Genomic DNA, 14815 nt, shown 5'->3' with positions numbered 1-14815 from the left:
AAGAAAAAAAAAAAAGGCTAATATGTGTACATATTTTTAAAAGGATATTATTTTTTCTTTTGAAATTGGTATAGGCAATTTATTTAATTTTTCTGACCTATACAGAATTTCTGGGAATCGATTTTGTTAGCTATGTTAATATTTTATAATTAAAGATTATTTTTCTAAAAACGAAGGACATTATCTTTGTTGATTTTTTTCTCTCTCATATATACATACATACATATATATAGAATATTAATGTTTAAGTATATTTTTCTTTGGCCAATTATTGACAACACTTTTATTTGTACACCTATATACATGCCTACTTATTCCTATTCTTCTAAAATAATATTTATTTGAATTCATGTATGTTTATATAATAATTTTATATATATAATAATAAATATTTGCATTTTAACATAAAATTTAAATAATTCACTTTATTTTGTTCATTCTTTTCAGTTGCCTCACCATAGCACTTTATTATACTTACTAATTATTTTAATTGCTCGAAAGCCTTTATAGCTTGAAGTATAATTAAATTTTTAGATATTCTTAAAATATGACCAAAATGGCGTCGTTCTTCTTTTATTGAAATCAACAAGGTTTTTCATTTTCAAGTCCTCATAGTTCTTCTATGTCGAAAACTCTTATTAAATGGGAAATTTTGAATAACCTCCTATAAGACATTTACTTAAGAATACATGAATTTTCTTTATATTTGCTTAATTTCTTTATCTGATTAGAATTATTTAGTAAAATGTTTGTTGCAGTTCAAATCGTACAATTGCACAAATGCAGATTTGAACTAGTTTCGCTCACTATGTGAACAGAAAAGCAAGGCAATGTCATCTGTGTAAACTACATTTTCCTGTTAACGAGTTGATAGTCACCGTCAGAAACGCATAACGTGTTTTTATACGCCTTCGAGAGGAAACAAATCAATAGATTCAAATTTTTTTTATAAAAATATTTCCGACCTTCTGATTTTAATGAGTGTAATTGTTTTTGCTCCAGTGTATTTTGACAGCGAAATTCATTATTTTCAGAGAATTTCTCTGTTTAACCATTTTAATCATTAAAAATTTTTATTATTGTAGCATAGCTCTTAAGAATATGCAAAATCAAGATCTTATTCCATTTTGAATGCTTTTCATTTAAAAAAATTTTTGGTTTTCTTTATTGAAATAAATAAAATAAAAAAAATCGATATTTTAATAGCCCATTAAAGCATTATAATCGGATGCTCTATTAAAATTTGCCTTGTTTTTTGTTTTTTTTTTATTAATATAGAAGTTAGTATATCCTTATAGAAATTTTATGATTATACAGTAGACCAATGTTACCTAATTCTCTTTCTAAGATTTATATACAAATGTATGTATGTATAGATCCTGATAGAAATATCAAAAAGTAAAAATACCTAATAAAAATTTTTATATAAAAATAAACAATAATTTTTATTATATTAACCATTAAATTTGTCAGCCCTTATCATAATTTATTTTTATATTACCAATGTTGGTAAAATTAGGTAAAATTATATATTTTTCGGAAATAATAAATTTCATTTTTTATGTCAACGTCTATAACACAATTTCTTTTATTATATTCGTTTTCAAAGAAAGTAAAAATCTGTAAAAAAATCAAATCTTCATTTTAATAATATTGATTTTATAGACATGTTTTATGGATATCACATAATTTTTGACCTTACCTTAAAATTATTACACCTTCTTTATATTAAATTGAAAAATTAAAAGCTTTGTATATTGGGTGTCCATAAAACATAAGGTCTCTCAAACCATAAAATGTAGATTCTTAATTTACATACAAATAGGTATATGGCATAGGTTTAATAATTTTTTGTTTTATGAAGGACTAGCAAATAGACCGCGTTCAGGAACCTAACTATGTAATTTGATATTCGTGAAACGATTTTTGTATTCTATACATATAAATTGTACATGTAAACTGTGCATTACCATTTTTTTAAATACGAAAATCGAAATTAATTTGAAAATATTAATTTACTAATTTATAATTTTAATACATTAGTATTTTAGTAAATTAGTCGTACTCACAACTCTTTTGAAACTAGAATGTGCCTCTCGTGTGCTTTACGATTCTCTAATCATTATCTTATTACTTAATCAGAGTCTAGTACATATTTTTACTAATTGAATACTTTTAATGGTTTGATTGCTTTTCTTATAAATTAAATGCTCTTAAGTTAGAAATTACATTTACAATTTACAATTAAAGTAATTCAAACTTTTTTTTAATATTCAAGTTCGTTTCGTTATAGTAATATAACTGTATTATATCGGAGTGTTAATTTTAAATTTAATGCAACTCTGGCAATTTTTCAGTTTAAATTCAATTAGTAAAAAAACATTTAGTTTTTAATAATACTTGTATATATACAAATTTTTAGAGAAAAACAAAATATTATTTAATATGTATAATAATTGTATAAAATTTATTTTTAAAATAGACAGGCGGTACAAAATTTACAAAATTTAAAAGTACATTAATAATTGTTTTTAATATTATTAATAAAATTAATAAAAAAATAACATTTATACAAAAAACAAAAAAAAAACCATTAAATTTTTATTAAAATTTTACAAATCCCTTAAATATTTTTTAAACTGAATTTGAATTTTTTAAATTAATTTTTCTTTTATTTTTGTATAATCTGAAATATTTTTAATAAGGTACATGAAAATTGCTCTGAATAATAAATTTTTATTTTTTTAATTTAATAATTTTAATTATTTGTTGCCTTAATTTTGCAAATTATGCAAAAAAAAATTATATGATTTTTAACTTATTTTTTTGTTTCTTAATTTTATGTTTAAAATTTTTTAATACAAAATATTTTTTCAAAACTTAATTATGCCAAATAGAAATAAAAATTTTATGTAATTTAAAAAAAATAGAACGTGTGGTGTAAAATAGAAAACTTTTGTGCAAATTTACCCACACTTTATAAAAATATATGTATATGTATTCTATATGTATATAAAAATAAAATATATTTAGTAAAAACTTTTTTTTATATTCTCTTCATTATCATATCATCTTTTTGTTGTTTGTAAGAGATCCTTACATTAAATAAATTTAAAATACTTTAATTCTTAATATTTTTAATAATATAATTGAAAATTTTTAAAAGTAATGTGATATACCACATTGTACATTGTAGTAATCTAATAACATATAAGTACGGTAGTGTTCTAAAATCAAAAATTCAGGATTTTTACAATTAAAAACTTATATTTTGAATATATTGTGCTACGTATATGCAATCAAATATAATTTTAAAAAATTATGATTTATATTCTCTTAGAATTAGACGCATCATTTGATTTTATTGAATTATCATTCAACAATTTTATAATTTTTAGAATAAAATTAATTTACAAATTTTAAATTCTTTAATAAAAAATTTTACATACTTTTGAAAAGAGAACAATGGGATATATCGTACATATATGTACCGTAAATTTAAAGAAAAATTTTAAAAAAATATAAAATTTTTTCAAAAAAAAAAAATCCAAAATGTTTACAAATATTAAAAATAAATTTTGTTTTACAATAATAAAATATTTTATTACACTTAACAAAGTATATACAAAATATAAAAAAATTATTTACGTTACAACATAATATTATGTACATATATGTAACTTGTCCAAATATTTATTTTATTTAATAATTTTATGATCTCAATATCAGAATTTTACAAAATTTTTTTCTTAACTAGAATACATACATTTTTTTGCTTTTAAAATAACTAAACTTTTGTACTAAACTTGAATGAAGAGAGGCATCCGGTATGCAGTGATCACAATTACCGTTTACAGTATACAATAACTATACTACACGGTAATAAATTTACATTACATTAAAAAACGTTCAAGACAATTAAATTAATTTTTTAGTTCTAACACCGCGCAACGCTTTGGAATTTCGAATCCGGTGCGATAGTACCACAATAATTTAGGACAATTTAAACATATTATGGAATTAATTGTTTTTATTTTTGTTTTATTGCAAAGCATACCGTATACCGTATTCATTCAGGCTTAGTTCACTTAATTCGAAATTTAATTTTAATAAAAATTTTTGTTTTTTTTTAAGTACACAAAATAATATATTTTTTATACTTAAAACTAATTTGGTGTATAAACCATTACATTTTCGGATGGCCTCCTATGTATATCGGTATTATGAAGTACTTGATTTAATAATCTTTTGATTTCATCAATTTCTGTTCTAATTGGATCTAATGGTTTTGGTTCACGTTCAGCTATTTTACCTTGTAATATTTGTTTTATTTGTTGTACAGTACCTTTACTAATATGTAATTCTTTTAAACCGAAACGATATTGAAAATTCTCTCTTGAATATTTATTACCATTATCAAATTCAGCAAATGTTACTGTTCGATCATCATTGACTAGAATACGTGAATTAACAAAATAATCAACATAAAAATCAGTTCGATGTAAAAAACGTGTTTTTGATAATTGATTTAATGCTTTCTCATATTTTGGTAACATACTGGCTTTAAATATTAAATTATTTAATTCAGCTTTATGTATAATAGCCTATATATATATATATATATAAAATAAATAAAGAATGAAAAATAAAAAAATTAGAATTTTAATTGTAAATTAAAAAAAATATTTTTAAAAATATTTATTTATATAAATAGTAAGTGTTTTTTAATTTGATTTTAGTTTCGTTTTTTTTTTTGAAATCATTACTGTATTTTTAACATAATATTTCTTTTAATTTGTAAAATATTTAATGAATGCTATAAAGTTTAACTTTATTAATTATTTTCTAAAATATAAAATGGCAAAAAAAGAACACAATACTGACTTTTTAAAGAAATGCATAAAATACAAATATCTATATATGTATATATATATATATATATACATTTATGTAACATAACATGTACATAATATTATATAGTATATAAACATACATTATAACATACATACATTACAAGTTATACTTTATTTAATTTATAATCAAGTTTAAACATTAATATTTAAATAGTTTGCATTTTATACTTAATTAGAAAAAAAAATTGTTTATTAGGACTTGCATATTACCCTGGCAACCTTAAAAAATAAAATAAATTAAAAAAAAAAAAAGTGGGAATTAATATAAATGAGAAAATTAAAAATTGGAAAAAAATTTTATTTAATTTTCTACTAAATTTTTTTCATGAAATAAAAAAATTTTTTTTTGGATCTAGAACCGAGACGTTTTTATGTTATAATACAGTAAAGTAAACTCTTATAAGTGAGAATACTTGCACGTATTAATTGTTATTGGTGTATTTTAAAAATCACAAAAAATTTTCAAAATTAAATTGTTATATGGGTAAGTACAAGTACAATAAATGTTGATTAAGATTTTATTGGATTGACCTATTAAATTTATAATTTGAAAACAAATTCTAATTCAGTACATAGTTTGAAATTTCGAGTACAACTGAAATTATATAAAATTTCTTTAATTGGGTATTTAATTTTTATTCGAAAATTTTTCTGTTACTCTTAAAGAATATACAAAACAATTACAATATTTTTATATTCAACTAACATATAAAGCTATACATAGCATGTTTATTCATAATTTAGTATGAAAGTTAATGAAATTCTGTAACAGAACCCTACCAACAAATTATGTATATGTACATTGCCCAAAATTTATAATAATAACTTGGCCAACCCAATACTACAATGAAATCACAATTAATTTGAAAAAAAAAAATATATAATTCTGTCACCTTTTCGACATTTTAACAATTTATATACTATTACAATTCGAAAATTTTCCTTCACCACAAATAATACATACATATGTAAAATTTAAAATAACTAATATTGATTTTATAGAATGCACAAGCAAAATAAAAATACACGATAAAATAATTAAAACTTTAAAAGTAATCTAAAATTAGTACCTTAAATTCATTTTGTTCATTTATTTAACAATCTACATTTAAATTTCGAAAATTTAGTAAAAATACAGAATAATTATTAAATATTACTTTTCAAACCAAACCAAAATATTATAAATGAACATTTTAAGGAATGACTCTAGATTACTTATTTTAAATGTGACTTGAATATTAAATCTTATGAAAACTAATAACATATATATGTACATATTATAAGAAAGAAAGTAATTATTATAATGACTTACTTGAACATCACTGACTGCTAAACCATGTAATAAATTAACTGCCACTAATGCCATTGAACAAACAAATATGAAGAATATTAAATAACCCCAATAATATTTTGAATGAAACATAATTGTACCACCTTCATATTCACCAACAAACATTACTAATGTTTTAATTGCTGTTGGAACATAATTACCAAATTCTAATCCTTCTAAATCATTATCTTCATTTTCATCATTACTTGATGATGATGATGATGATGCTACTGTATCAGTTGATGTTGTAATTTTATTATAATTAATTGCACTTTCATTAACACTACCATTTTTTAAATTATCACCTATTTTTTGTTCTTTATTAATTTCATGACCAAATAATATCATAAAACAAAAACTAAATGATGCTATATAAATACCAAATAATATTGAAATTTTTAAATATGTTTTAATAACCTGTTCAAATATAATAACATAAACTGATAAAAATGATAATGATGCTGATCTTATAACAACTGATAATTCCATTGCCGAAAATAATATTGCTAATGATGTAAATCCTTTAATTGTTTCCTTATGAAAATTATATAATGGTAATGTTAATATTATTAATAATATTAATATAATTTGTAACCAATCGATTACATGTGTAAAATATGACCATTTCATTAAATAAAATTGAAATAATTCACGTAATATAAAAAATATTAACATCATTACAACAATTACACTACTTATATTATATAAAACTAAATAAAAATTATTATCATTATCAATAAAATTAAATCTAAACATATTATAATAAACAAATGTTAAAAAAAATAATATTATTGTTATAAAATTAATTAAAAATATTTTTGATAATGAATTCCATTTTAATATTATTAATGATGTTATTAGTGGATGCTTTAATAAATAATTTAAATTATTACTTTGTGCTAAATCTAATATCACATCAAATATTTTTTCATTTTTATGATGAAATTCATCTGGTGGTATGAAATTTTTAAAATTTAATAAAATTCTCTCAGAGAATAATTTCTTTTTAAATACTAAATTTTTTCTTTCATCTAATAATTGTGGATTTTTTTCATAATAGAAATCTTTAAATTTCTCTTCTTGATCTAAATATTCATCATACCATAATAAACAATTATCTAAATGATTTTCTAATAATTTTGGATGTTTTTCAAAATATATAACATTTGATCTATAATATGAATCTTTAATCATTAAATGAGCACCACGTTTTAATAATTCACTAATAGCATCCTTACTATCTTTATTTATAGCATATGATAATAATGTAAAATCATTTTTCATGACTTCATCATATAAAAATTTAACACAAATCAATTCATTAATTCCAATTAAATTTTGATTACGAAAATATGAATCTCTTAATTGTTTTTTTGTATGAGCACAACATTCAAATGCTTTATCCAATATAACACGCATTGCTTCAATATTATCGTAATAAATAGCGCTTGTTATTAAATCAATAAAATCATATTTAACATTTGTATCCGATTTAATTTCATGTTGATGTTTTTCAAAAAATTTTCTAAATCTTTTTTTAAATGTTGCAGTCTCCTTCCAAATAATATTATTTTCCATTATAAAAACTAATTCTAATCTTTCATCAATATCTAATGAAATTTTTTTCAAATAATCCCGATGATCTAATAGAGCTTCAATATTTGATTTATGTGTTTCAAAAGTCATCTCAATAATTTTATATTTTGCTTCATTTTTTAATTTATAATTTGCAAATAATTTATCATAAAAATTATATGAATATGAAAGGAAAACACTTTCATCTAAACTTTTATGAAACGCTTTAAATTGTCCAAAATTTCGTGCTATTTCAATAAATTTAGCTATTTCTAATGGCAATGTATTTGATACAGCTGCTAGGAACATATAATTTGATAATTCAACAAACATATCAGGATCTTTATTATGATAAATTATATTCATTGTTGAAATAACTTCTGACTTTGAATATTGCTGAAAATATAAATTGAATCGAAGATTTAATCATTATTACAAAGGTTTTAAATTTATTATTTTTACCTTATGCCGAAATATAAAATAATAAGAAACTTTAAAATATTCATAACGATCAATTCTACTTATGATTCCATCAAACACGCTCTCATTTGAAATACTGTCCTTAAGTAAAATATCAGCACCATTAGCAAGAGACGTTAAAAAAATTTCAATATCATTTGCTTCAAATGATTCCTCTAGAAGATCTTGTAAAACATCCTATGTTAATTAAAAAATAAAGTTAATTTTTATTTTAAGTTTTGTACTGTGATATACCAATAATATTACAGAGAGCTACACTTACCAACACATCATAATGATCTGTTTGCAGAATTTTTTTCAATTTATTAACTTGTTCTCTTCCAAAGTCTGATGAAATATTAATTAATTTAGTCACATTCTCTAAATGCTGAAACAAATAAGTTTAATTATTAAGTAAATTATCACGTGGTTAAACTTAACCTACATTAAATATGAATTATTTCCACTATTACGTACATTTATTTTTATAACATACATTTATACATATAAACACACAGTATTTATAATTTACTCTAAAAATTTAATATGTATACAAAATGAAAAAATTAAGAAAATTTCGCTTACCAAACTTGGATTTTGACGAATCCAATCGATACACATTTCACGATATTCTAAAGCATCTTCATAATCCGTTTTAATTAAAATTTCTTTTTTCAGTAATTTTTGATAGCAATTTTCTTTTGAATTATCACATATTTGAAATGGATTACCGCCTTTATCAACTGCAGCTTCAAAATTTTCTAAATTCCAACCAGTTTTTTTAATTGATTCCTCCATCATTTTTTGATAATCCTCATAATCTTTTGATGATAAATTTTCTAGAGAATTATAAACTGATGCTTCCGCTGAGTCAATAAAACCGGTACTATCAATATCAAGAGTGATCATATCTGGCACTGTTGGTAAGATCTTCTGATATAATGCTGACATTATCTTAATATTTTTTACTCTTATCTAGAAAAATAATGTAAATATTATCATAAATTTTGAGAAAAAATAATGAAAACTCTCTTATATGTAATTTCTAAAATAAAAAAAATCTCTTTTACTCACCAAACAAATATAGAATCCAATGTACAATTTTATAATAATCTCAAAATTGAAAACGAATAAAAAGGTAAATAAATTTTTTGTAAGATTATTTCACCTTTTCCTCTCTTTCTCTTTTTTTAATGTTTTCGTTCTCTTTTTCGATATTTTGTTTCATGTGCGTGGCAGAGGCAAACAAATATTATAATTCTTAGATTTAAAAATAGTTTCTATGTGATTTCTAAATAAAACAGCTGAAACGATTTTAAAAATCCAACAAATGTTGTATATAAATAAAAAATTAGCAGGTGAGAATTACTTATAATAATAAAATTTTATTTAAATACCTATAAATATAATTTTTGAAAAGGTAATAAAATAACTGGAATTCACATGGGTACATACAAACATTATTCGCAGTTCTAACAAATATAACAATAAAATGTAGTAGATTAGGTAAAAGTCGGAATTTTTATTATAAATGTTTTTGCATTTACAATGTTTATTTTAATCTATTTTAAAATTAAGTGGAATTTGATATTATTTATACATTTAAAATACAAAATCAAAATGGTGCCAATTAAAATACAAATAATTTAAAAAAATTGCTCATAAAGAATTAATAATATTGGATAATTATAGCACTTGTAGAAGTAATGATTAATAATTCAATTTTATTTTCTTGATTATATATAATAATAATTATATACAAGTTATAATTATATATAAGTAATTAAATAATTATATACAAGTTGTATTTAACTCAAATAGACCTAGTGAATCATGAACAGCATCACTTTCAGGTAAAAATTTAATTTATCGAAACTTCCATATAAAAACTACGAGCAATAAGAATTAAAATCAAAAATTTTAAGACTCCGGAACTATTATATATCATATTTAAGTAATACAAATATTAGAATGTAGATAAATTAGTATAAAATTCCAAGCATTTTAGTTTAGTACACAATATTTAAAATTAAAATTAATAAAATCATTTTATCTAGTAGCTCTGGTACAGAAATTATAGAAATATTATAAAGTAAAATGGTTTTTACTAATTCTTAAACATATCAATATTAAATTAAAATTCAAACACTTATTTTTGCTTACTTAATATTATTAGAAATTCAATTATAGAAAAAGAAAACAAAATTTCACTTTTACACTATTTTTGTATTAAGCATGCAATACTTATTTTGATTAAAAATCACGATCAAAGATGTCATGTGTGTCTTCCAAATCAATAATACTAAACACTTGCAAACAAAATGCAAATGAATTGCGTATTTCAATAATAAAGAATGAACAACACTTTGAATTAATTCTTAATTTAGAACAAAAAATTAATTGATTTTATTAAGAAAATTTTATTTATTTTAAAATATTTTAAGTCAAGAAATTTAATTGAGCATTTAAGCTTAAATAATTTTCAATAGATTTTTATTCATTTCGACTACATAATATGTAGATGTACATATGTGTAATGGTATAATTTTAGCTATCTAACAAATAAAAATTGAACTAAATTCATTTTATTTATTCTAGATAATAAATTAATAAAAATTTCAAAAAATAAAATTAGGGACAGTTTTGTTATAAAATAATTTCAAATTTTGTAATATTGCTATATCTAAATTTAGAAAACAAATTAAGTACTGATATCTACCGATTGATTTCGGTACTTTTTAATGATCATTTAAAAAATTTATTTTTAAGCTTTTATGCATATTGTGTGAAATTTGTTTAATTAAACTTTCAAAATAAAATGAGGAATTTTACGATTTTTTAGAAGTTAAATTTTTAAAATTCCAATTTTTCTATCGATAAACTAGAAAATTGACATATGATACATATGTCCTAGTGTGTTTGCATTTTTAAGTTTTTTCAGAAGCTAACAAGCTAATATTGAACATTAATAGCAAAAGACGTACCTGTATATGTACATATATGTATATATTTCTCATGAAATACCGCAGAAAAATGTCCCTTTTATACCTACTTTATTTACAAATTAAATAAGTGCTATTTGTATTTATAAATGAATTCAAATATGTATAAATAATGTCACTTTTTTTGAAGTATAAAAAAAAGGAGAACGCAACCACCCTGTAAATTGAATAATTTTTTAAATACAACACATACATATATTTAGGTATGTACATAGTTTTATAAAGCATAACAATTATCTATGATTATTTCATTTTATCAATTTTATAATAAAATGTATGGATATGTACAAATGTTTATGTATGTACAATGTATTTATATATGAATATTTATAGGAAAAATTTTTCACATAATTGTTTATGATTATCTCAATTTATGAGTAAAAATTGATAAATACAAACTTAATTTACACAGTATGTTATCAAAACAATTTAATATTTTTATTATACCGTATGTATAAATATTACATACATACCATAATCTCGAATAGATTACATTACACTCATTGTATATATGTATTTTGAGTTCAATAGCAATAATATCAAATTTTTATTATTGTAGTGGTTATCTTAACAAAAATAATGTAAAATCAAATACCACGTGCTTATATCATTATATCTCACAATACAAACATACAATTTACAAACACTCTCTTTCTATTTAATAACTCTTACCACTACAAAGAAATTAATCTTCGGTTAATAATAAAAGCCTCACCTTTATAATATAAGCAATCTAACTTTACTACTTATTTTGTTTATGAACTTTAACTTTATCAAGCATTTTTATTATGACAATAAAGAAATACAAAAAAATATTGATTAGAATTAGTTCCAACAACTTTTATCATTATGAATATCTTCAAAAAAATATGCAAATAAAAATTTAAATAAACCTTTATTTAATCTGTTTCGCAGCATTCTTATCAATGCCTTCTTCAAAGTCACTTTTTTCCTTTATTGTTACAAAAGAAATTAGTTAGTAATTTTTATTATTACCAGACTGTAATTGAAGTTCAACGGAGCCATAGCAATATTCCTTAATTTTAAAGAAGGTATAAAATGTGTAACTTTTATTATGGGGCCACTGTTCTTTTTCCCATTCAAATATAAAAAATTTCTCTCAGATTTTTATATTGAAATATTTTTTGACTATAAGAGAATTGTTTCTCTTCAACTCTCTTATTGTCCTGAATGCCATAAAAATATTTGCCAAAAGAGTATGCTATACACATTTACATTATAATATTGTTTGACATTTAATACATATAAACATTTTAAACACAAATACATATTATATGTATATAGAATGGCAAAAATTTATTGTTTTGTATATATAGCATATTTTCCTGACATTGTAGATGTCAACATATTGAATCTTTCATGGGTTGTTATCAATGATGGGACTTTTTAATGAAAATTTGGAGTAAAAAGTATTTAATTAATGTTTTTTTTTAAATAGGTACGCAATTTGAAATAGTATTTTTAAAGAGAGTCGTACAAAATTACATCGTAATTCTAAAATTTTTAATTTCAGAACAACTATATTGTTTTTATTCAAATTATATTGATATTATTTTTTTCTGATATATTATATGAATAAATCGTATTAAAATTTTATGTACATATTTGTTACTTGGGTCCTATTTCTTATCACTGAACTACATAATTAACATAATATGCGCTTATTAAAATGCTAATGCGTAAAAATCACCATGATAGTTAAATAATTTTAATGGTAATTGACCATTTTAAGTGACATAAAAAAACTAATTTTATGTGCGATAAATTCGTCGGATTTTTAAAATGAATTTAGATTTTTTAAATTTACTTGTAATAAAATTATAAAGAATTTCATTGTAATAGTTTGCTTTAAAAAGAGAAAATATTACATTGTGCTAAGTGTTATTGATTTTGACAATTTGGCGAATTTGTCACACATAATTAAACTATTTAATAGTATTAATTTATTTTTAAATTTAATAAATCATTAGGTTATATTAAAAATTTATTTAGCTTATTTTGTCTAGTTAAAATCATTTAAATATTTTCGGACAATCCACTTTTCTATCACTGAAAATAATTATGAAAAACTATTCTTCTATTTTTTATAAATATTTTTTTGATCATTATATTTTCTAATTAAAATTATTGTTAAAATAACATAATACTTTCGCGTCATTTAAATTTAAAACATTCTCACATGTTTTTGTTTTGGTACATAATAATTTTAATGAAAAATGTATCACAAATTCATGATCCCATCACTGGCAACATTCATGTATTTTTTTACACAAAATTTCTTTTTTCCTATTACATATAATTTTCAAATTCTTTATACATTATTCAAATATTTAAGAACTAAAAATATATTAATAGCAATTCCAATACAATATATTGCACTATTATTATTCAATAATCACACAAACAATTATTTCTATAAATAAATTTTCTTTTTATTAAAAAAGAAAGTACCCAATTATTTGCTAATTCAAGTACAGCAAAAAGAATTCAAATTCTAATACTTTTGAAAAAAAACTCTTAATTACCTTTAACAAAATATTATGAATTTTTAAATAATTTAATACCATAAAAACAAGAAAACAAAAAAAATTTTATACGAAAAACAAATTCACGTGATTTTGAATTATTTTAGAGACAAAAAATCAATAAAATACTTCATTTTCATGAATGAAATTGAAGTAAAAAAAAAATAAAATTTTTTCCAAATAAATATTATAGCCGCCGTCTATTAAGTTTAACAGTGAATACGGAACTAAACGCAAACGCAAAAATTTTTTCATAAAATTTAACATTAAAATTTTTATTATGCCGAAACCCAGACGTTTAAATCGAATCAAATAAATAAAAATGACTGCGGCGATGACGACCACAACGAATTTTCATTCTTCTCTGCAAAAAGCAAAAAATTTTAAGATTTTTTTTATTTGATTTTTCGTATTTTATTTTTACTTTTTAGAATCTTTTTTGTTTTGTGTCTCTTTACTTTGCGATTCAACTTTTTTTTTTTTTATTATTGTATCATAAGTATTTTTTGTTATTTCAACGGATCTTATTCAAGTATAATACCACATTAAATGGCTATCTTCAAAAAGAAAAAAAAAAGCAGAAAAAAAAAACATTTGAAGTAATTCTGCCGGTTTTCACTTTTTATTTTCGTTTCTTTTGCTTCTTTTATTATCAGTAAAGCGTACATATTTAAATACGAGTTTATAATAAACCGAGTTCAGATACAATCATATTAATAATAACGAAAGTAATAAGTGTGTATGAAAAAGAATTTTTACGATAAAGGTAAATTGTGGGGTATTATTATTAATATTAAAAAAGTTATCCCCCTATTCTGATCGGCTCATTTTGTGACATAAATATATATTTACATAATACATTTGTGTGTATATAGACTTTTAGGCTTTTGCTTTTGAATTTAATGTCGTAAGACGGTTTCTAACATACTTGAAATCACTGTTCTAGCATAGGTTTAACAACAAATTTTATAATGGACATTGTCATTCTGC

At 21.2% G+C, this 14815-nt stretch overlaps 1 protein-coding gene across 1 annotated transcript; it reads right to left on the bottom strand.

Moving 5' to 3' along the window:
* Positions 1 to 3671: 3671 nt before the first annotated feature.
* LOC129608373 (uncharacterized) lies at positions 3672 to 14015 on the bottom strand. Its single transcript, XM_055519856.1, has 8 exons — positions 13826 to 14015; positions 9352 to 9581; positions 8863 to 9252; positions 8561 to 8665; positions 8281 to 8475; positions 7060 to 8214; positions 6226 to 6942; positions 3672 to 4604 (listed from the first exon to the last, which is right to left on the bottom strand). Exons 3-8 carry the CDS (start codon positions 9226 to 9228, stop codon positions 4167 to 4169), a joined length of 2976 nt encoding a protein of 991 aa, XP_055375831.1. The 5' UTR covers positions 9229 to 9252; positions 9352 to 9581; positions 13826 to 14015; the 3' UTR covers positions 3672 to 4166.
* Between the last annotated feature and the right edge of the window lie 800 nt (positions 14016 to 14815).

This window comes from Condylostylus longicornis, unplaced genomic scaffold, assembly GCF_029603195.1.
Source record: "Condylostylus longicornis isolate FDR11 unplaced genomic scaffold, ASM2960319v2 ptg000031l, whole genome shotgun sequence".
NCBI classification, from domain to species: domain Eukaryota; kingdom Metazoa; phylum Arthropoda; class Insecta; order Diptera; family Dolichopodidae; genus Condylostylus; species Condylostylus longicornis.
The sequence above is the reverse complement of the archived record's forward strand: the minus strand, read 5'-3'. Positions and strand labels throughout refer to the sequence as shown.

Bases quoted from the DNA above. Each gene is read 5' to 3' on its own strand.
- LOC129608373 (XM_055519856.1), bottom strand. From the start codon at position 9,228: ATGTCAGCATTATATCAGAAGATCTTACCAACAGTGCCAGATATGATC. The intron at 8,476-8,560 runs GTAAGTGTAGCT...TAATTAACATAG, and splicing joins CAGATCATTATGATGTGTTG to GATGTTTTACAAGATCTTCT. The intron at 8,215-8,280 runs GTAAAAATAATA...TTATATTTTCAG, and splicing joins ATTTTATATTTCGGCATAAG to CAATATTCAAAGTCAGAAGT.